A 24,203-nucleotide genomic window follows, 5' to 3' on the forward strand; every position below is an offset into this window, starting at 1 on the left:
CCCCAAAAAAAAAAAAAAAAATGTGCTCAGAAGCACTATTAGGAGAAGAGTACATACCATCTCCCAAGGTTGAATATTTAGCAATATCTACATCAACCTGTACTGCCAGACAATGATGGACTTGGGGTATTGCAAGAGCAGGTTTTTTCCTATTAACCCAATAGGACAATATACCATTTGTTTCAGTTAATATTCAAGAGATTTGCTAAAATTAATGTACTTTTTTTCCCCGCTCTATTACCGCTGCTCTCCCTCCTCCAAAACCGATTAGCTCCTAAGCTTAAAGAGGATTTATCAGTCATTTGAGAACTTCATTCCAAACCCAATTAATAGGAAATTAATTGAAAGAGGCAGCAGAAAAATAAAAAGTTAGGCAGAAGTGAGCAGTTAGGGCTGCCAGCATCTCCTAGACTGAGCACTGCTTGGTGCGGCGGCTTAATGTGTTCTTAGCAAACAAGCCCAGCTAATTACTCAGTTGGGGAAAATGAGCCATTGCAACCCACGGTGTGATGGCAGGGGCAGCCAAGGAGGAATAAAGCGGGTTTTCACTGTCCATCGGGGCCATCCAAGGAGGTGAAATTGCATTTTTCTTTAACTTAATGATCCAGGGCCAGGTTTCTATATTCCCCCCTCCCCCAGGAATACCTAAATAAACTCTCCCACAACCCATCTGCACGGTGGGCTTTGGCAAAACCTCCAACCTATTCATAAACCCAAGACAAGAGAAGCAAGAAATCCTAAACCCGTACCGTGAGCGGAAAGTATTTCTCTCACGCAGCTTATTTGCATTATTTATTTTCCCCTCCAACCCAAAGCACACAGCAGAAGTGGAGGGGGGGGACACCCACCAGACACCCCAGGACTCGGCAGCAAGCGACAGGAGTGACGGGTTGGGAATGGCAGCGTGAGCCCCCCCAGCTCTCCCCCCGCCACCCCCCACATCCCCGCCTGCGCCGCTCATCAACCTGCGCTCCCCGTTATTTGAGCTTCCACCTCCTGCCACGCGATCCGTCCCCCGAGCATCGCTCCTGTGGGAGAAGGATGACAGACACTGAGCAGTAACGGGACCTGCTCCACATTGGGATCCTCTCGCAGACAAAACAATTAAAAAATCCTCCCCCACCCCACCCCCCCTGTCCCTTCTGTTCCCAGCTTTACCCAACGAGCCAAAATCTAATCGCTCCGATGCACCAACCTGAGCAGCACAGCCTTGCCTGGGCAGCAGCACGGCTGAAACCACCCAGCGATGCCACCACCAAAGGTGCCACCACCCCACGGCCCCTGTCCGGGCTCTACATCTAACAGCCTCTGGCTGGGAACTCGCTACTGCTTGACAAAACCAGGCATCTCCCCCCCTAAAATGGGGGTTGCCAGAAACACACACACACCCCCTTTGAAATTAATAATAACACATGAAGGGAAAATAAGGTGGTGGTGCCTGCACCATCTAGCCCAGGTTTATTTGGAGGACATATGGATATTAGTTTGATTACCGTGATATTAGATGAAAAATTACTATGTTTGGACCACAGAAACAGCGTCTCTGCCTGGTTTCTTGCTCCCGGGATGAAGCAGCAGAGCCCAAACACAAGCCAGGGCACAGGCACTGGCCGCAGCCCACCTCTGACCCTCCCAAAGAGCGGCTCCCCATGGCTCCCCTCAGCTTGCGAGTAACTTCTCTCACCCTGTGCAATGTGGATTTTCAGGCCAGGAACAGAATCGGAGCTGACTTTATCACTTATTGAATCATATCCTTCTTTTCTATCACAGGGAAAGGCAGTCCTGGGGGGCACCGCTCAGGCCTCAGTGATGTCCCACACAAGAGGAACACGTAAAACCATCCTGTCCCATTAACATTCACTTAATTTCTCCTGTTTCTCCATCCCAACCATGAAATTGAATATTGTCACCATGACTAACCCATAAAATCGGTCAGCCCTGGGTAGGAATTGCAGCGCCGCTCCTTGCTTTGTAATTAAACGGGCGCGTGCACGCCCGGGGCGCAGCCGTCACCATCCGCGGAGGAGATCTTGCCGTTGAAGATGTCAACGTTAAGGGGTGTTGGGCAGAGCCGGCGCTTGCTCCCAGGCGTGTGGAGGTACGGCGCGGGCAGGAAATTCAAGTGCAATGTTGAATTTCAGGAAAAAAAAAAAAAAAAAAAAATCGGGTGAGGCATTCTCCTTGGGGGAATTTACCTGGCAACACCCTGCTACGAGGCCAAGGGCTTTCCAAACCAGGCCCGCAACGGTCAACAAGGTGGTCAATGACTTCTGCTGCGAGTTTAAGGTGGGTCTTCAAAGGGAAAGAAGAGATTTTCTGTGCAGAGCCCCATGCTCACTTGGTGGAGAGGGCTTCCTCGACTGGGACACCCATCTTTCGGAACACCCGTCCACCCATTTCTTTGCTGCCCACCCCCTTGATGCAGCCAGCCAGAGGTGCTGGGGGTTTCTGCAGAAGGCTTGTCCCAGCCCAAACACTGTCCCCAGAGGGGTCACAGCTCTGAGCCACGGCTCTGGGAAGGAGGAGACCGGGTTACAACTCATTTGCAGAGCAGACATGAAGTCAGTTCACGCCTTCCCGAGCAGCGGGGAAAGCCAGCCTGAGGTCTCCACCTTGGCATACAAAAAGGAAACAGAAACCAGGTTTGCTCTCCGCGTGATAATCCCGCAGGCGAGCTCCAGCATATTGGATAAACCTTCCCAGAAATGGGGTTTCTGCCATTAGCCCACACGCTCATAGATGTCACCTGGCCAAGAGGCTCCTGAGGTCCCCCCAGGCACTCGGGCACGGTCCCTTCCCGCAGCAGGACCCAGCAGTAATAAAGCTGTCTGCAACTTCTGCTGTCGGAGATTTCCACATCAGAAATCCAGACCACAGCCATTCCCTTCCAGCTGGGGCCAGGGAAAAAAAAATAACTGTGTTAACACTGTAAGTATGATACGGAGTCCCAGACCCAGCAAAGGAGAGGACCATAGGATGCAGCACTATGAGATTTTATTTGGACGTTAGTTAATTTTTTAAAAAATGTGCAAGGGATGGAATTAGCCCAGAAAAAAGGAGCAATAGAGATGCATAAAGCATGTGCTGCCAGGGATCTAGAAACCTCTTGAATTACTCCCGATGAGCACCTTGTTTCTGCTCCAGATCCCCGCTCCCCCTCCCTGCAGCAAGGGCTTGTTAGCACTGCACGGGGAAGGTGTTGCAAGGGCTTATTGCCGGCTTCACCCCCGTGCTAAATGCTGTTGGAAAGGGCTGGAAATGCACTGCCAAGCGGGGAGGATGAACCCACCCTCCTCCATCCACACCATCACACACCAAACCCTGCGGGGCTGTGCAAAACCAAGCCTGTTAAAACTGCTGGAGCCCCCCAAAAGCAAACCCCGCCGGCAAACCCTCGCCGCTTCCCTCTGCGTTCAGGCCTGGCGAGCCAGTATCTATCTGAACCGGCCGTGCCGCGCTGCCAGGCTCAGAGCCAGCAACGATGACAGATTTCCATATAATTTATCTGCTAATGACATTACACGTGACCCGGTGCGGCCCGACGCTGCCGGGCGCGGGGTTCAGCGCGGGGCTCTGCAGCGATGCACGCCGCGAGGAGGGAGGCGATCTCAGGAGATGCTCTTCGGCTGCGGGACACGACCGACACAACCCCCTGAGCTACAGGGCAGGTTTCTCTGAGCTCCTTGTGCCGCCTTATCCTGCAGTTCCTTCACACAGAGCTGTCACTTCCCCAGATGCCTCTATCAGCAGATACATTTCTCCTGGCAGAACCATTCACCAGGCGCAGTTATTGACATTTTTCCTCCCCTTTTGGCTATGTTTCTCTGCGGACAATTTTCCACAGAAAGGAAAAAGGATTTTTTTTTTTTTTTTTCCCCCTCCTTTCCAGCTGCTGATCCCGTTTCCACATCACACATCTCCACATCACACATCTCCACACCCGCCGCAGTGCTCAGCTTGCTCTGCTGCCCAGCACCTCCAGCCCAGCTCCCAGGGCTGGATCCAGCACAGCGAGCTTTTCCAAATTACGCAGAAGCTTTCCAATATTGCAAGGGAGGGAAGGAGCATCGATTTAAAAAGGCTTCTCGTTATGTGCCTTTCCAAGTGCAAGCTGAGATTCCCTCTTCCCAGCCATCACATCTGCAGAGAAGTCCTGGAAAACCAATCCCAACGGCTCACAGAGTGGCCAATAAAAGCCCAATAAAAACCCAACAGTATATTCCTTAAATACTCATGATTCTCAAGCCAAACTCGCCGTTTCTCTCTACTATCCTCCACAGAAGTGCGTATGACCTCACTGCAGCTTTTTAGATGACTTGTTTTTTTTGCAAATAGTCTTAAAATAGTTCTGCTTTTCTGTCTTTTGCATTTATTAGCACTTCCCCCGCCCTGTCCGTGCACAGCAAATATTCTCTAATTAAGGTCTTCTCCAATTACAGTTTTACAAACCCAGTGCATTTCCTGCTGCCGGAGGCTGCACTTGGGGGGGTGGGGCAGGCAAGATTTTGAATATATTTTGGCTGTTGCTAATTTATAGGGATGTTTTTGCAAATCAGAGAACGATAAAATTTTCCCCAATCCACCCTGCAAATACAGACTCAGCCCCATTCCCAGCCCCGCCATGAATCTCAGCATCCTAGATGGGGGGAGACATGGTGGGATGGGGCTCTCCCACCCCACGGCTCAATCTCTGAGCCTGAAAACTTTTGACAGCCTCTCTTCATAATCCGCAAACGCGAGCTGACAGGTGGAAGTTATACTCGGTGTGCTGGGGATTTGAGATGATATTTAGAGTCATGGCGCTGCCAGGGTTTGATGCACGAGAGCTTTTTCCTGCTCAGGACCATCCCCTGGCTTTGGCTAACAAACCGTCCCCACCTGGACTTACTATCAGCTGAGTTTTGAGGAGGAAAAGCGGCAATGTTGCGTTTTTCTCTGCACACCCTGGGGCTGGCAGCGAGCTGGGCAGCCGCCGGGGAGGGAGGGAGAGCACCACCCCCGCCGCTGCGGGGAACACCCCAATCAAAGCATGGAGAAAGGAGGAGAGACCCTGCACGTCACCTGGAGACCCGGCCTCAGCTTTCTGCAGCGCTCCCGCTAACTCCACGCGGGATAAGGAAAACTGCAATCCCCAGGAAACCCGCGGCTTCCCTCCTAAAAAGAGTCCGAGGGGCTCAAAAATCCAACCCGCCCCCACCTTGCAAACGTCTCCAGCTGCATCTCAGCTGCTCTCTTGGCTCTGCTCTACAGCTAGCCGTGAAGGAATTACTTTGCAACGCTGCAAACACCCCTCCATACCCTATTTCCCATTCTGGTCCTTCCCAGCTCTGCACTGCCTGGGCAGGACAGCGGGGGGGGGGGTGTCCCGGGGAGCTCAACCCCCCCCCACCCCATGCATGCACTGAACGCCCACTGCACGGTCCAAACGAAAAGGATGGCTTTGCTTTTCCTCGTTAGTGAACTCCTCGAAACTTTTAGGTCCCGGGGAGAGGTGCCCTTACCCTGCAGAGCCTCCTTGGCGCGCGCCAGCTCCTGCTCCTTCTGCGCCAGCTGCACCTTCAGCTCGGTGGCCGAGAGCACCTCCGGGGACTTGCTGCCGTGCGTCTCCTCCAGGTCTTTTGTCAGCATTTCCTTCATTTGCCGGAGCAGGTGAACCTCCTCCTGCAGCTGGGCCACCTCCTCCCGCAGCAGCGCTGGAGGAAGAGGAGACACAATGCGAGGAAGTGACCGACGGCTCCCGGCACGGCCCCACGCCCCCGCTGCAAACTCAAATCCTGGGCAAACGCTGCTGGGGTGACACACACATACACCCCCCCCGCTTGCAAAACTGCTTTGCACAGCCCAAAACATTGCAGTGGTGCTCAGAGCACCGTGGGAATGGAGGAGGAGGAGGAGGAGGAGGAGGAGGAGGAGGAGGAGGAGGGAGGGACATGATGGGGAGGGCCCTCCGCTGGGTATTAGTTTCTGGGCTTTGCATTAAAAATAAATATATAGTGATGATGATAAACCGAGAACCACCTTCCCCAGCCAAACCTCTCACTGATGGGGTGCTCATGTGGGCCAGTGCCCAACGGAAGCTGCCGAGCTCCCCTCTGCCCCATACAATACCCAGGTCTGTCCCCGGCCACCCCCACGTTCAGGGCGTACTCAATAAAATTCAACAGAACCACTCTGAGACTGGAAAGGGGAAGATGACGCTTTCACCTGCAGGCCTGAATCGTGAATTTTTCAGATTTACGCCCAGCGACGGCCACACCCCTCGAAGCGGCTGCACCGCCGGAGCACCCCAGCCCACCCCAGCCCACCCCTCCCCGCAGCAGGCACCGGGGGAAGCCCCAGCGACCTCGTTTCCTACGGCTGCACCCGCTGCTTAGTGTAATAAAGTGCTTTTTTTGCTATTTCCACATTGCACGTCTTCCCTCGCTATCCCTTTCCTGCTTTTTGGCCGGGCAGCACCACCGCAAACCTCTGCACGGGCCAGACATCGTGATCCAAAATGACTCGTGCGAGCGCGTGAACAGTTTAATTTTGCTTTTGCCCCGTCTTTGAGTACACGTGGAAAAACCCCCTTACTCATCCAAAGGTGCTTACTGATTTCTTTGGTTTGCACCATGCCCGTGGACACGGGGAGCAAAAAAAATTAAGTCCCTCAGCATGCACGTTACGGGAAAAATAAAATAGAAATAAAATATAAATGTCCCCGCTCCAAGCTACTGTGGTTGGGTCCTTGCCCCAGGGCCACTGAGTATCAGCCAGCCTGGGGGACAGCGACTGGGCATGAAATAGAGGGTTTTTTTCCCCTTATTTTTGCTAAGGTCCCCTTGCACATGCACTGGGCCGTTTCCTTTCTGTCACCGTTCGTGAAGCGAGGTGGGGAGGTGACACCGGCGGCAGGACGGGGAGAGGCGGCTCCCCCCGGCCCGGCCAGCAGCTGCGCCAGGAAGGCATAAAATCTGGTTTGCATACTTGAAATGCTTCCCGTATGAAAAACTGGCAAGGCCCCATTCTGTAAATTATTTAGCAATAAAGTCACTAATGAGGAACATTTGAGCTCCGGGCTGGGGATTTCGGGGCAGTCCGAAGTGCTTTCTTGAAATCTGTGCAGAAAGCAAGAACCGAGAGGTGGCCAAGGCCAAAGGCATCTTCCCCAGGGGCTACAGAAATGCAGCGTTTCCCCTCCAGCCTTTGGGAAACTGGGGGGGAGAACACGAGGGACTTGTATGTGGTAAAATATTTACTGTGCAAAATCCACTCAGGGCCTTCCCCGGCCACAGAAAGCCCTATGCAACTCCAGTGGCTGTCACTAATTGCTCATTTTTTTTTTTTTTCCCCACACTGATAATTTATTTTCACCTTTCAGTACAAGCTGCTTTGCCCCAGAGACACCACCAGCTATTCCCTGGCAAATGATTAACCGGCAGAGGAGGATCCAAGCAGGGCAGTTTTCACACGGGCGACCAATCCCGCTGGATTTCTGCAAATTGCAGCATTTTGGTGGGAACCCAAGAAAATCCCCAACCCAGCGGAAAATCCCCAACTCCTAACCCGAGTCCTTGGGCACGGCCCGAAAGCAGATTTGTAGCTGCTTTTTACAAAATTCCTTTCTAAAAAGTGTTGCACAATGCAGTTTCCCTAAAACCACATCATTCTCCTCTGGTCCTGGTTAGAAAATGGTGAAAAAACTCAAACGCACTGATCCTCTAAAGCTTGCAGCAAGGCAATTTAATCCCCAATTTAGAACTCAGCTCCTGATACAGGCAGAAACCGCTGAAAGATTAAAATCCAAGATCTATAAGAAGCTATAGGTGCAATCTGGAAAGGAGCATGCAGCACCATGCTCCCCATACCATCAGCTGCCAGATGCACAGCCTCAGCTGCAAGCCAAAGCCTACAAAGAAACTTGAATTATTAAACTCAAGATTACTCAGATACCCAAGATTCTTGCTTTTACGTGTATAGATAATTTAAGATATATATATACACAAAAAAATGGATTGTGGTTTGCAATATATATCTATTTTGCAGTAAAATAAATATATATTGCAAAGCACAATCCATGTTTTTAATAGATATATATATATATAGAGAGAGATATAAAAATTGCAAAGCACAATCCATGTAGCCAAGGTTTGAGGGGAAAAATCCTACCCCTCTTGCTAGGCTCAAATAGCAAAAGACACTTGTAAAGTCTTTTAAGACATGGGCAAGTGTCGTAGTCCTTGCTCTCTTCCCAACTCCCTCCCCGGGCTGCTGCCGATGCCTTTGCTGTAGAAACCAGGAATGGCCTTCAAGGCAAGTCCAACCCTCCACACTCTTCCCAGCAAGTTTTTAAAAGGTTTTCTGGGAAAGAAGCTGGCGTTGCAGGGAAGCGATGGGAGCGACAGCATCTCCCGCGCTCCTCAGTTTCCTCTGGAAACCACTTAATTGGCAATTTCTTGCATTACATCAAGTTTCTTCATAGCACGTGCTGCTGGGAGGACTGGGGCTGGACCGAGGCGGCGATCCCATACGCCGCCTTACACCTGTAATTACCCTCATTTGCATACCGGATTTTCCACCAAACTCTGACCTTTCCCTGGGCCCCCTGTCCCCCCCCAGCCCGTCAGTGCTCATACACCACAACCACACCAACACGACTGGCCCCCTCAAAGCAGCCACCCCCCAGACACCGAGCGTCTGCTCGCCGTCGCTCTCCTGCACCTCTCCATCCCGCCTTATCTGGCATCGCCAGCTCGAGAGGGTCCTATGGGCAAAGCAGCTTTTATTTCCATAAATTGCATTAAGAGAATGACCGGGCTTGAAAGGGAAATTTTAACTTCATTCTAAAACAGGGGAGGGGGGGGAAATCCCTGCTGCTACGCCAAGTTTAAGCACCTAAATAAACGATCCGAAAAGTGCTATTTGCAGGCAGCTCTTAGCGACTGTTACAGAAAAGTTCCAATAACCAGGAAAATAGGGCCAATTATTCAGGAACCTCATTTCAGCCTCTATTCCTTCCACATACAGATGGCTTGGCAGGGATTTCCATACGCTTCCCTGCGAGCTGGCTGGGTCTGTGCCTCCATCTGAAGCCATGGAGGAGCTGTACGTGGCTTGAAGTGAGCATCAGCCCTCTCGAACAGGGACCGGGGCTCAGCACCCCGCACGAGGGCATCCACATGCATCCAAAACATGATGCAAAAATATGATCTGGAGAATAGAATAACTTAAAACCATTTTTTTGCAGTTTGACCTTGCAAGCATTAATATGTTAGGATGAAAAGTTAAATATGCTATTAGGAATTGACTCCCAAATGTAATAACCCCAAAGCAAAAAGCTTCTACAGCACATTTTCCCTGTCATTTTTGCCCCTTTTTATTTTTAACTCCTCTTTTTAACATTTTTTTTTTTGGGGGGGGGAGGGGAGGGTTTGTCTGATTCCTGACCCTCTGGGAGGGAAGGAGGCATCACCCTGCATCCATCGCACACCAGCTTATTCCAGCCCCTTCCAAATCTGCCGCAAGTGGGCAGCGATGAAATTAATGCAATTTAAACATTTTCTGGACTAATTGATGAAAACTACCATTCACACTGAAATAATTGGCTGTTAATTATATTTCAGTTGATAGAATTAAACTTCCATGACGCTGTTGGATTCTGCATCCTTTATGCTTTAAGAGCTGATTAGTGTTAACAGACAATGCAAGCAAGATTTTTTTTGCCTTTTTTAATTGCAGTGAACACCTCCAGACATCATTTGGGGCTGAAGTTTCCACTCTGGCTCCTGCAAATCCCATCTTGGACTCCTCTCGGCAGCAGATCCACCAGCCATACAGCAGAAAAGCCTTTTACTGGCCTTGGAGCAGACAGCACTTTAAAAACATCCATTTAAAAGCCTTGTTTTTTCCATGTAACTCAGCTGACACAATTGCTGTACACGTGCTTCTGTCTTTGAAAGGTACATATTAAAAATGAATGCCGTATAAACGACAAGGTTTACGTTGGTGAAATTAGTATCTTCAGCGAGAGCTGCATTTTGTGCTGCTTTTGCAAGTTTACCAGCAAGATGGTTTTTGCTTTGCTGGACACAAGTCAAGGGGGTTTTTTATCCAGGACATCAGCAGGAAAATGGCCAGAAGAGGCAAGCGTGCCTTGGGTTGCAGCAGCAGCGTACTGGCAATGGTAGACAACAGTGGGCCAAGAGAAAAGCCTCGCTTGCGGACCAAGAGCTGAAAATCAATCAGTGATTCATCACCCCGAAGGGCATTTTCACAGGCCCTTGACAGAGACACAAAATGGGGAAAAAAGGGGCAAAATGGGAAAATGCAAAATCTCTTGCGCTAATGGCATCACCTAACAGACTCCCCGTCGCCAAGGGCATGGTGCAACCCTTTGTCCATCCTCCCTCCTGCAGAGCTTTGGTCCATATTATTTATTTACAAACCCACAAATATACATACACCTCTGTCCTGGGATGGGAAACAGAAGGGTCATAGGATAAAGTACAATATTAGAAGAAACAAATGACTTAAGCCCTAGGGATAAGCTGAGCTAGTATTTTAAAGAGCACTTCATCACCTTTGATCACTAAGTAGCTCCCCAGCTTGGGACCCGAGTTTCTGGCAGAAAGGTTCAACCAAACGCTCCTCCCTGGTAGCCGGCACGATGCATGGTTTTCCCCTCTCAGTTCAGCCCTGCAAGAAGTCACTTGGAGGAAAAGCACAAACGGCCAGGCATGGGGCTGGGTGATGGCCGGGGCACAGAGCAGGGAGCCTAACCACTGTCTGCAAGCAGCTCCAACACCTCGGAGGAGCTGTCGGCTGTCGGCCACCACCGCAGAGCCTCTCGGGCTAATAAAGTGAATTTTGGTTCTGTAGAGCCATCTTTTAAAGAATTTAGGTTTCATCCCTTGTTACTGGTGTGATGCTGCAAGTGAGCGAGTGGTCACGCCTGAACACGGGTACAGACACTCCTCAGCAAGTTCAGGTTGAAGCTTTCACCCACAAGCACAAATCCTCGCAAACACCATTTGTTGAGCATTTTTCCAAGTTAGACACCAGTCCAGCCTCAGGGCTTCTGTGTGGTCACAGCCCTGGGATGGGACCCCCAGCCACGCGCCCTGACCCCACACCGTCATCAACCGGTGCCCGCACCCATCGGGCAGGACACGCAGAGACCGCCTGCCTGAAAAGCCACCCCCCACGTCCCGGCCCCCCGGCATCCCCCAAAAAAGGATTATTTCCACCACGCAGACACTCGCTTGCTCGGCTGCCCCAGCTGCACGCTGGTGGGTGTCTCACAGCAGATGTAAAGAAATAAAACCTGATATAAAGCTCCCGTGCACGCTGGTGGCGGGGGGGAGGGCAGAGGGGTTCAGGAGCCAGGCTGGAGGTTGCACACAGGATTTAAAAGCAGCCGGCCGGTGGGCTGCGACCTCCGTAGCGGCCCCCGAGCCCTCCGCGAGCTCCCGGCACGCTCCAACTTCTCCGCCAGACAAAATGGACTACGGGGGGAGCAGGGAGCCGCCTGCTCGCCTGCCCTCCCCACCGCCCCGGGGGGACCCGAAACCCCTCGGCCCCTGCCCTGAGCCTCATCATCGGTGTGGGGGGCACGGCGCAGCAACCCGCTGCCACCCTCCTGCGTGGCCCCAGCAAGCTTCGGGGCGCGCTCGCCGGCCGCCCGGCGTTGTTTTGTTTCTCTCCCGGGAGGAAGCCAGCTCCAACAGCACAAAGCAAGCAAGGGAAAGAAACGCACGCCGAGCTGCATCCCCCCCCACCAACCCCGCCGTGACCTCGCCACCCCGGGGACCCCCTTACCTGCGTGGGCTAAGCAAGGGCACAGCACCCTGCCGCAAGCATCGTTCCCAGCCGCCCCTCGCCGTCCCCAGGGACCCGAACAATAGGCCGGTGGTGGAGCAAAGCCGCGCTCGCAGCGGCACGGCCCCGGCTTGCTCTCCTCCTGCTCCGACTTCATGGCGGGGGGACAGCGGCGTTGGGGGTCCCCAGAGCCGGGGGGTCCCCCGGCGGGCAGGCTCCTCCCCGGCACTGCGCGGAAGTACGGCGGGCGCTACCTGCGCCGGGAATTTGACCTCTCGCCGGTCACCGAGTTTCCCCGGCCTGATGTCACGGCGGCAGAGGAGTGGCTTTGCCCGCCGCCGCCGAGCCAAGGTGCGCGGGACGGGGGCCCGGAGCAGGCGAGCGCTCCCCCCCCGCCGCCCCGGAGCGAAGGGCTGCGCAGGAACCGGGGAGCCCGGCCGGCGGCGGAAATGATTCCCGGCTCGCCGGCCGTCGCTCCTGCCACCACCCCCCGACACCCGTGACTTCCCAAGCTCGGCCACCGCTCCCCGCTTGCGATGCTCGGCCGTCGCCGGCGGCACAGCGGGGAAACTGAGGCACGGGGAAGGCAACACAGCACAATGCAGCCCCATCTCCGGCATACAGCTCGTGCTAGCTGTTCCTTGCAAGGGAAATAGATACGGTAATTATCCTTGCGATGCAGTTTTTATTTATTTTGCCCAGGCAGGTTGGAATTGCACAGCACCGGTGGCTGCAGGAGCACCATCGCTGACCGGCCCCCCCTGCCACAAACCGGACGCAGAGACGGGGTGCTGGTGAGCAGGACATTGCAAAACCCAGTGGAAAAAGTAGGGGCCGCTTGTTTTTCTATAATAAAAGCCACATAAATGTACACCAGAAAACTCAAACTCTCCGAAACCCAGCAGACTCCTATTGCTTTCTTGCTCCCTTTGGTACACGCTGCACTGTTACCTGCCTTCATCCAGCTGCCTGGGCCTCATGTTTCCAAGCCCTCTGCAGCAGATCCACTTTTTAAATTTATTCGCCCCACCACAAGATGAAGAACAGGGCAGGAGCACTTTGGGTTTACAAATTTGTGCCTGTCTCTGCTGCTATCTGCCCAGCTGTGGGCCCGGAGATGCTTTGCAGACGCCCAGCACGCTGCCTACACGTACCTCTCACTCTGCCCAGCGGGGCAAGACTTGCACGAAGTTCAGAAAACACAATCCGAGACTGAAAAGCACCATATTCCGCTTTAAAACAGCGCCTGGCGTGCGACGCCTCTGCCAATCACCATGAAAACCAGCTCCCCCGCCCCACAGCAGCAGTATCTTAGGCATGGGGAAACTGAGGCACACCCTGCGTGCACGGGCTGTTACGCTTTTGGGAAATGGGTGACAGCATGCAAGCGTGGGAGGAGCACGCTGCCCCTGGCTGGGAAGAGATGCAACCACAGCCATCGTACACCGGGGTCAATAAAGCGGGTCCTTCCCCACCTCAGGACCCTCCCCGCTGCTGGGCACTGCCCCCCGCCATTCTGTTGCTTCCGTGCCAGCGGCTTGGGAAGGGAGTTGGGTTTGGTTTGCAACAAGCCCAGGTTCTCATTGCAACAAAACTCCAGTGCACCCAACGGGCCGGCACTGACACGGCTCGCGTTGCCGGCAGCCCGGTGCACCGCTGCCAGGGTGCGCGATGCCCCTCGTTGCCCCCAGCCCCTGCCATCACCAACCTCGGCTCCTCGAAGCCCACAGGAGGCAGCTCTGCTCTTGGCCGCTGCGTCACCTCCCATTGCTCCCTGGTTGCACAACTCCCCTCCCCGGGGATCAAGTCAGAGCGCGCTCGCCCGCGCCGACTCAGCTCCCGATGCGGCGGGGATGCCGCGGCGGCCGGAGCAACGAAACACGGCTGGGTTTGGGAGCACCTGCGGGTTTAAATCCTGCTTTACAAAGAAGCAGGGGTGCAAAGGTAAGCCGTGCGCCTCTTGGCGTGGTCTGCCATGGCACGGGAAGGTGCAGAGCGGCCATGCCCCCGGCCCAAAGAAAAGGGAGGAGGTTCTCTGCGTCACGGGCGTTGCACAAGCCCCGCGCTCCCCAAGAGCAGCTCCTCGGAGCCTCCTCCGACCCGCCGCGCTCCTTCCTGGCAGAGGAGCCCCGGGAGCGAGCGGGAAGGCTGGGCTGGGCTCGTGTCCTCATTCCTGCTGACTAATAGTGGCCCAAGCAGCGTTACTCACACCCACAGCATCCATCCTCACCCCCAACGCACGCGGTGGGAGGTGCCGGGACGGTGCAGCTCTTCAACGCAGCCATGCTGCCTGCAGGGATTCCCCTGCCCCTTCCTACTTGATTAAAAACCCCTTGGGAAGACACACGGAAAAAGGGTGCTGGTGAATTAAAGGGCAGCGCATGCCCTGGCTGGATTTGCCGGGCTCCGAGCTGCCTGTGTCGGGCAGCAGTCGCGCTTCTGGCCGCGGTTAAACTGGGGTTGGGGTCTGGGTTTCTTCTCCTTGCTTTAGAGGAACCCATGACCATGGGCTGGTGGTGGCTGCTGCCGGGAGGGAGGTGACACGATGGAGCTTTGCTCGTGCAGTGTCCCCTCTGAGAATGCATCAGCCCTAACGAGAGCTGGCCTTGCCCAGGGTCACCTAATTGGGAAGCTGGTTATGGAAGAGGTCGGTATTGGAGCCACTATCTGAAATTTGGATTTCCATGCAACCCCAAACTGATTTGTAATCTCTAGGGAAACGTCATCGACATAAAACCTGGCAAAATCTATCTGTTTGAGCTCACTTTTTCCTGGAGGTGGGTTGCTTAAAGTTTAAGCTCAATGATTAATTCAGGAGGACGATGCTGAGGAGGCTGCAGTGCACCCAAAGGCACAGCATCCCCCCGGCACACGGGCAGCCCTCCCAAAATATCCTTCGGCAAAGCCTCTTGCACCTCTGTGAGCCCTGCAGCTGGAAGGGCAAGGAGGAAGCAAAAAAACCAAATAACACCCCCCCAAAATATTACCATCCCACAACTGCAAAAATAAATGGCTACTGCAAAGATGTGTCCCTGCCTGTGCGGGTGGGTGTGGGGTGCTGGTGTTTGCTGCATGTAGGATGCTTTAGCTGGGGCTGGGGGTGAGTGAGGGGGGGAGTGGGGTGGGGAGGGGGCACTGGTCCCATGTCAGAAGGAAGCTGATGCCGGGGGGGGTATTTTTGTCTGTTGAGTCTCTTCTCGCGGATCCCGGCTGCCGCCTGCGCTGGGCACAGGATGGGTGCTAGGCGCCAGGGCAGACAGGTCCGGCTCTTCATCCCAAATCCCAGTGGGGAGCTACTGGCCCCCCGCAGCCCTCCCTAGCCAAGACCCTTCTGCAGGGACTGCTGCCACCCAAGCCCAGCTCAGGTCTCTGCAGACGAGGCTGATCCAAACTGGACAGCCTCTACTGGAGGAAAAACCTGCAACATGTGCCCCATCTCCAGCCTCCTGGGCTTGGAGGTCCCACCAGGGTTATGGCTCTGGAGCAAGCCAGCTACGGGTGGTCACCACCAAAATCTCCCAACTTCTTCGAGGTTGGGCTGAAAATCCCCTACAAGGGCAGGGGCCACCAGGGACTTGCAAGAGAGAGCCAAGTTGGGGTCAAGAAGCACTTCAACTTCAGCATCACCACCCAAAAAGGTGCCGTTCTCACCAAAACACTTAAAGGCAGTTAGTGGTTGATTAAATACAGTCAGCTATATGGGGGTCAATGTATATTATTATTGCCCTTACGGCACAGGCACACAGAAGGTCAGCGAGGCATTTATGCACCTCTGGACAGGAGCCGGTCCTTGCAGAGCTACATTTGACCTGGAGTACGCAGCTGTCCATCAACACCACATACCCATCGACTGGAATCAAAAAAAACAAGAGACCTCCTACAAGGTCTCCTGAACCAAAATGCCACCTACTTCCAGGAAAACTTGCTAAAACATTTCCCCACACCCATGGAAACTCCCTTCCCCATCCCCGTCTCTCGCAAAAAGAAGATAATGAAGGAGATTGTTTCAAAACAGAGCAGATTTCTTCTTTTCCCCCCGGTTTTTCTTTCAAGGAAAACTTTTCTCAAAAATGACACATTTTTGTCAAACATTTCACTCATGACAAATTGGCGTTGTCACGGCAGAGAGCGCTCGGCTGGGAATTTAGGAGGCGCTTCGGGAAGCCTCCGTCTGCTTTTACTGAGTTAAAAATCGACGGCGGTGAGGTTGCAAAATGTAACGTGTGAGGCGAAGGATTAATTAACATAGATCTGGCTCCAAAACCAGAGACGGGAGGAGTAATTTTCATTGAGGAACTTGGCACCGCTTGGCATCTCCTCCTCCTCCAGTGCTGCCGTAGTATTTTAAGCTCCCAAAAATCGCACGTGCGTTGTCCCGAGTTTTTGCAGTGATTAATTAAAACCCCAGAGAGAAAATGCCAAAGTTTTTTATTTATATCGCTACCCAGGACATACACAGTGACTTTCCCCTTCTTTAAAATAGCCTTGCAAAAGCTTTTTGCAACATAATGTGGCAAAAAAATAATGAGTGAAGAGCAAACACAGAATCATAGGATTGTTTAGGTCGGAAAAGAGCTTTAAGATCAAGCCTAACCGTTAATCAATCTCATTTGGTAGAGTTTCCTGAACTCATCACAGGTATTTCTATTGTGTTTTTTATTTTATCATGAGAACTATGTTTATCACCACAGGCATTTTATGCCTAACAACTTCTGGGTTCCTTATGATATTTTAATTCAAATGCTAAAAGGCTGTAATGAGACTAAGATAATGGCCTGCAAAAATGATACAGATCAGAACAGGGGCAATTCGGTTAAAAAAAAAAAAAAGAAAAGGAAAACAAATAGAAATTATACATCCTAATTAGTACTCAAAGAGAGTAACTGGGGAAAAATAATTGTATTCTGGGGAGGGTTGTTTCAGCTGGTACCTAAACACCAACACGGCCTGTCCTGTTCCATCCCAGGCGCCGAGCACCTGGGCTTCAGAGAGTGGTTAGAAGGGGAGGAAAGCCCCAAATCCTCATTTCTGAGCTCACTGCCAGTTTACAGTCACATCACTTATAGGCCAGGCACCCAAACCCTCAGCTATGCCCTCTGCCAGCCGCCTGCCGCTCCCTGCCCGGCGTGGCCCCCGCTCCGCGCTCCCGCCACAGCTGGATCCAGCTGCAAACGTCACCGACTCCTTCCCGCCCTCCCCAGCTTCGTCGGCGCTAACGAGCGCGTGGGGAGGCGAGGGACATTTGCAGCCGTGGAGGGGACAGGGCACGGCCGGCCAGCCGGCTTGGGGATTGATCCACGAAACACGGGCTCTCCGAGAGCTCTGAACCGCTGAACCCCACCAGAATCAATATTTTCCTTTTTAAAATAACGCTGCGGGGAAAAGCACATCTAATATAGATTCAGTGTTATTCTGGGTTTTACATTATTCATCGAACCTCATCCTATGTCATGCTGCAGCGAATATATTACCATATATGATGACAAAGAAATTACACAACTCCTGCAAATATACGATAAAGCGGCAGCCTAGGCTGCTAAAACAGCCCGCTCGATCGGCAATCTCTCATTAGCAAAGTGTAATTAAGCTGCTATACGTTGAGGCTGTGCCTGTGCCACCAGCCACTTTACGGTGAAAGAGGAGAATAATAAATCAAAATAATAATAAATCAAACAGCAACAAAACCCAGAGCTACGTGGTAGGTAGCTCTCAAACTTTCGGAAGCATTTTCTTGTCGAGGTTTGCGAAGCCTTATCTCACCCGCTGCACAGCCAGGAACATCACTGCAAGGCCACCAAGGGCCATCGTGTCCCCAGAGTCACCCAGCTCAGCCCACCCAAGCAGAGACCCTGGGGGCACTGGCACGGAACGGGCTGCACGCACAGAAATAACAGGAAAAAAAGGAAGCCTCTCAGGAAAGGTTAATAATTTATCCATATGTAAAAATGTGCTCCCATTTCTAAAAATCACTTTGCATCCTCAATGACACGCATGATTTTAATGGGGTTGAAGGTAGGCAACTCAACTCCAAATTTGGACACTATCTTTACTAACCAGATGTAACTGCCTTCTTTTATTATTTTTTTTGAAGCTGCCCTTTAGTTTCTAGAGAGTTTCAAATAAGCAATTCTAATGATCCCTCTCCATTAACTACTCCAGCAATATATACAGGGAACTTAGTACAGAAAACATCTTTTTACGGCACCTGCTGCCAGCCAAGCTGCTGCCCACACAACCTGCTGCATTTATCAATATGAAGAGCATTTACCCAAACCCCATTTCTTTATGACCCAAACCTGCTGCTCCCGGGGCCGGGCTTTGCACAGACCCACATCCCGCTCACGTCCCCACCTGCACCTCCAGCAGCCCCAAAGCTGCAAGGAACAAACATTTCACCTGCTGACATTTTTGGGGCCGCACGTAGCGGTCAGATACAGATTTGGGAGCGAATGTGATGCACTGATGGAGCTGAAAACCTGCGTCACACCGGCACCTCCTTTCCCACCAGAGAAGCCAGCAAAGCACAAAACCCACCTTAGTGCGCCCTCGGTTGTGCCCAGCATCCCAGTGGCTATTCAGCTGGGACCACGAAAAGCAACAGGGATTCTTCAGGCGCACAGACTCGAAATGATGCTGCAGCACAATTTTTGGTTGCTTGCAGGAATTGCAAAAAAGGAATTAATAAAATAAATAAATTAAAAAAAAAAAAAAAAAAAGAAAACGAAAACCAACAACAAAACTGGCTGAAATCGCTCAGCTTTGCAAAGCAGGTTAGGAAAGCCCGGGGGGGCTGCACAGATCAATGACCCCATGTGCCCGGACGTATCTCGTTCCCCTCCTGTCCGCTGCATGTATCAACAGAATATTTATAAATCAATTGAAAGCAATTAATCAGCTAGAGGAAGATAAGGGATAATGAAGAAAAGAGATTAGCTGGTGATGCACAAACAGAGCTCCTCTGGGGAGGAACTGCTGTGGTTGGAAGCCTCCTCTGCAAAGCCTATTAGCTCCACTTAAAAAAGAAATTTAAAAGAGGCAACCTGAATAATTAAAAAGGATGAGTGCTAACAGCTCCTAAGAACCTGCGGCAGCCCTGTTTGTTAACAACGTGGCCCACCGACAGAAGGACCTGCAGAGAAACCGTCGCCCCGTGTTGCGGAGGGACGCTCGGCCGGGGCGGCTCGTGCAGACGCGGGGAGCAGCGCGGGGCCGGCGCTGCCCGGTTCATTCCAGCGGCCAACCCCTCCTAGCTGAGCTTTAAATAACAACGGAGAAACGACTCCAGGACTCGAGGGGAAGCCTCCGGGGATACACAGCCTAATATTACCCATCCAACGTATCCCATGGTAGCCTTCCAACCACCAACCTGCTCCTTGTCAGCAAAGCCGGTACTAAATATACTGTCATTTCACTGGCCAATTAACCTCTGGGCAGAGCAGCCAGCAGCCACATTTTCTGGATGTTTTCCTGCAGATTTTTCCATCCTAATCCTTCAATGCCAAACTTTGGGAAGGGGAGTCTCAGGACAAGATCAGCAGCAGTACTGCAGCCATCAGTTATGGATTTCACACCTACAGAAGATGCCAACACCAGAGCTGGGCTTAATTCAGACTGCAGGACCAGCATCACCACAGTGGCACCACACCAGGCACTTTTTGCCAAAATGACACCCCTGTGCTGCTCTGAGGGGGCGGATTACAAGCTGCCACTTTGGTTTTGAAGAGCATCAAAAAATGCCACGTCCCCCAGCTGTGACCTGCATCCTATGGGAACGCTCCCGGGGATGCCCACAAGAAACTTTTCCAAATTCGTGAACTAAAATCCCTGTTCCTCCTCCTCCTCTGGTGCTGCAGGATCCCACCCAAGAGCTGACACCTGGGTGGGCATCTTAAGGAAGGGCTCGGGAAGAGCCACCAATTCAGAGGATAACTGCAGCATTTCAGCACGATACTCGCCTTTTTCAAGTAGCACTTGACCAAATTGCCAGGCCGGGGCTGGAGCCCACGTGCGTTTTGCGGAGGGGAAGGAGTAAAAGCATCTCCTCGCCTTACTTGCCAGGCAGCAATTTAACCTTCAAGGAAGAGCTCAAATTCATTTAGTAACAGCCCTTATCTACGGACTGGAGGCAGAATAATTCTACCGAGAACAATATATAATAGATAAAAATAACTGCACTGCAGCAAGGAGACGGATAGCACGGTGCAGGGCAGTACCAAGCAGCTTTCTCCCTGCTAAAACAGCCCATCAATTTAACAGCAAGTTACGGTCCAACAGCAGGAAAAATGCCCCAAATCCTGATGCTTAAGGGGCTAATGTCGATTTAAAAGGCTCACGCTTGTCTCAGCGGGTGTGAATTTGCCGGCTGAGCCCATGTCAGGGATAAGTGGGATGCTCCCCAGCAGCCCCACAGCACCTCTGCTCCTGCTCTGCCGCCCATCACCCTCAGTGACTCAGAGCCCTGTTTCCAAAAGCCTGTTTCCCCCCACCTCCTTTATTTTTTTTAATATATATATTAAAAAAAAAAAACAAAACAACAAAACAAACCTGAAGGTCTTTCCCAAGTGCCTAAGCAGAAAGGGATACACACTTCATTTATGCACCACTTATTGAACTTCCAAACCATGCTTATTAAAACTTCCTTTGCAGAAAAATTTGTCCTTCCCTGGAAGGTACAGTAGGACCAAAATCAAATGCCTGAAAGTTTTCAACCATTTTTTCACCAAAACTTTATCACCGCACTGAATATCATGGCACATCCGACTACTGTGAAACAAATATACCTCTGCCCCATAAAAGGACCAAACTGACCCTAAATTGGTACCAGCAGACTGAAAATAGGTGGGAGGGAAACACCAACCACTATCAAAAATGTGGTTTTTTTTCTGAAATACCCACAGTATTATACAATGGGAGTGTTGCGATAGGTGGTGTAATGCCGCCTGCTGCACATCTATTTTACACACATGCACAAAGGCAGAAAAAACCATTTAAAACTTGGAGGGCTGCACTTGGTGCCTGCCTGGAATTAAATAATGCACTAGGTTGCAAAGTTAATAAAAGTGACAGCCTTTTATTAATCTTAGCTCCCACCGCAGCACTCGAAGCCAGCAGGCAGCCGCTCTCACAAAGTTATCAGTGCATTGCACCAGGCAAACCTAGGGCTGGGAAAATAAAATCAAATAAAATCAAAATAAAAAAAATTAATAAAAAAAAAATTAAAACAAAGTGGAGCAGCAGAATCCAGAGAAGATACATGCCAAAGCCAGTGGCAAAAGCCCAGGTATTGCTGGGGAAACCACTCTTGCTAGGGTGGAAAACTGCATCCTCGAGACGGTGGGCACGCGAGGAAGCACAGCAACCCAGGTAAGCACAGCAAAAAACCTCCTATTTTTTATTTCCAACCAGATGAAGCAAAACAATGATACTTTCTGGAGGAAGCCATGCTCTGAAATGTTTCATCTGGGACATGCAGAAAGCCCGAGGAGGCCGAGCATTGCAATTTCTCCAGCACCAAAGTGCCAGGTGAGTACGGAGCGGCCGAGAACATCAGGCTCCAAGAAAACTCAGCATTTACACCCGCTCCTGAAATGCAAACACTGTACCACGGCTGGAAAAAGGCAGCTCGAGGACCCGTTTGATTTTTAAATTGCATTAAGTGCTTTTCAAAGCTCCCCGGGAGGCATCCAGGGCTTGGTTAAGGTTATAGGGTGGGTGTGCAAAACCCTTCATGCCCTTTCTATTTCAACGGGTCCGGCTGCCCTTGCACGGGATGGAAGCGAGAATCGTCACGTGGCACATTCAAATCCTGGTTTTACTGCTGGATTGTCCTGACCCTGGTGGGATCTTGGTGATTTTTACAACAGGTCTATGAGCAAAAAGGGAAGGTGCATTCCAGTTTCTATCTAAGCTTGATGGAGAGCAGCCCTGGTCCCCAGGCAGAGCTGCAGAGAGCAACGGCCAGAAGCCTTCACCAACGCAAGAATCAGCTGCCTTTGGGTCCCTGCCATTGGGGTTCTTTCAGATTTCTTGGGTTTCTTCCCCATTTCTCTGCAACCACTGTTGAAGTCAATGCTGGACCTGCTGCAGCAGCTCCCAAACGCATCGGCAAGCCCCCCTGCTAGCCAAGGAGCCCAGCTGGAAAGCTTTGAGTACCAGGACACTGCTGCTGCGACAGGTTTTTAGGGCTAAGCGTTTGGGCAGCACAACAATCCCAACAGCATCTCTGGTGTGAGCACAGGACAGATATGGTGGGGTGAAGAAAAAAAAAAAAAAAAAAAAAAAAAAAAAAGAGGTGAAACTGGAGTTTATGCAGGGAGTAAAGAGGAAAAGAGGAGGGAGATTATTGGAGCAAGATGTACAGAAACAGAAGCTGCCAATTTTCATTACTTCATCACCAGTCTCATTGTATTTATTGGGTCTGGAGTCTTTTCTTTTTTCCCCTCCCAAACTTCAGTTTGTTAACTCAAATGGACTTGTGAAAATCTCAGCTTATAAATAAAAGTTCATGACCCTCCCCCACTATAGGAAAGGGTGCCGCATTTTTCCCCGTGTACTGCTCAGAAAGCAAAGCAAATAAAAGGAACCTTTATCTCTTCCAAATATACTTTATAACCTGAGCCTTAAAATAGCTAGAGTCAGAAAATGAAAATAGTAATAAATGATCCCAGGAGACAGGTACCCAAGAAGTAATCACATTAAGTCAAAACTCAAGAATAATAATTCAAGCCTGGGCTTTCGATGCATTACTTTAGCAAGACAAAAAAGATGTTGTTTCCTGCTATTTACTCCCATAAAGGCTTCGATGTCATGCACCTTTTCTACACTGCCCTCACAGGACCTCTCCCAGGCTGTGCCCAGCACTGGGCACTGCCCCAGAAAAAATATTGTTGTACTGAAAAGATCAGGCCAATAATAACAAAAACAGAAGCAAAGCAACTTGGGGATTTGGAAGGGAAAAACAAGCCATGAAGGAGCCAATGCAATGCACCTAACTTGGTGCAGGCAACAGCGTGTGGGACAAGGATGCTCGGCTCCACCTGCAAGATGCATCAGGCATAGGGTGTTTGCAAGGGGGGCATGAAGTAAAGAGGTGTGGAAAAAATAAAGTAGTAACTGGTCATTCACACACTGGACACCTGACACCCCATGCAGAGTATACCCAGAAAGACTCTGAATTGTTCAAAGCTATTTTTTTTCCTTAGCAAGACAGGGAGATTTTTAATATTTCAGCTGGTTTGTGCCTTGTATGTGCTGGGACAGGAGGCTGGCCAAGTCCCCTCTCCCCAGGGGCCACCTGCAAGACCAGAAGAAAAAAAAAAAATATCTAAAAATCAGGCTGGGTGAAAGGGTCTCTATCTGACAGCTCAATATTTCTAAATATAAAAGTCTCAGGCAATGTTTCAAATACCCAATTAAGAGGCATTAGGAGAAGCACTGTGGAGCACAGTCCCAATATTTGCCAAGTTTAGTCGCGTTTGGCAAATGGTCTTTTCACCGATTTCCCCCCCAGCTACGCTGCAGAAATTGTAAATGAAATCCCTTTACTTTTTTGAGTGAGATTCACCCTCGCACCACAGTCCCGGCAGGATTACAAATATTTGATGCAATCGGAAAGAAAACAAAACCATCCCAAAATGACAACTGAGAGGGAAACAATCTGGGAAATTTTAACCTTCAAAATCTGTCTCTTAATTCTGGTTGTAATTTCTGCAAGCGAGGGAGAAAAAAAACCCACAACCCAAGCGGTGTCTGCTTCTGCACTACAAAGGCAACTTTAGACGGGATTTTAAAATAACACGACTACGCTATAGTTAATGCTATTAAAATTCAAAGTGCAAAGACGACTGATAATCCCAGCCAGTTCCTGGGACAAGAATCAAACCGTGCAACACAGAGCTATTTGGTGCTGCTTGCTGCTATCGATTTCCTTTTATTGGAGGAAGAAAAAAAAAGAGCAAACGGTCAACAAGGAAACCAAAACCTCTTTAGTAACCCAGCCTGCCCACTCACATTCAATACCAGCAGCTCAGCAAGCAAAAAGGAAAATGCTGGCAAACTCTGCGCTGAGTTTCTAAAGTTAAAAAACAAGCAAAAAAGAAATTTGGAAATAAAACCATCCCCTGGGCTGCTGAATCTGCCCAGGCATGAATACATCTGCCTGGGAGAGCCGGAGACCAGCAGCACAGCACGTCCCGGAGCAAAGCACGAGCCAGGCTCATCCCAGGGCTGGGGAGTGGTGATGCAGATGAAGAACAGCATCCGCAGCAAGACATGGCCTATCAGTGCAAAACATCTCCCTGTAAAAATCGCAGACCTGCAGCGACACCCCAAGAGCAAATGTTTTGGACACCTGAAGTCCCAAACTTGCACCCTGTTATGCACCTCCAAGTTGCTGCACCCATAAATCA

The 24,203-nt window shown here is 51.1% G+C and overlaps 1 protein-coding gene across 5 annotated transcripts in view; it reads right to left on the bottom strand.

Annotated features, from left to right (window-relative positions):
- KAZN (kazrin, periplakin interacting protein) overlaps positions 1-24,203 on the bottom strand; it is a 227,674-nt gene that overhangs the window by 7,450 nt on the left and 196,021 nt on the right. For 4 of the 5 annotated variants that reach the window (XM_042794597.1, XM_042794598.1, XM_042794601.1 and 1 more), the window contains one exon: positions 5,502-5,693. In XM_042794597.1, coding sequence (XP_042650531.1) covers positions 5,502-5,693 — 192 coding nt within the window. Of the gene's footprint in view, positions 1-5,501; positions 5,694-11,796; positions 12,263-24,203 lie in introns of those variants that run through there. The other variant, XM_042794600.1, reaches the window with a different exon arrangement.

This window comes from Tyto alba, unplaced genomic scaffold (genome assembly GCF_018691265.1).
Source record: "Tyto alba isolate M040663 unplaced genomic scaffold, T.alba_DEE_v4.0 Super-Scaffold_20000042, whole genome shotgun sequence".
Lineage (NCBI taxonomy): Eukaryota > Metazoa > Chordata > Aves > Strigiformes > Tytonidae > Tyto > Tyto alba.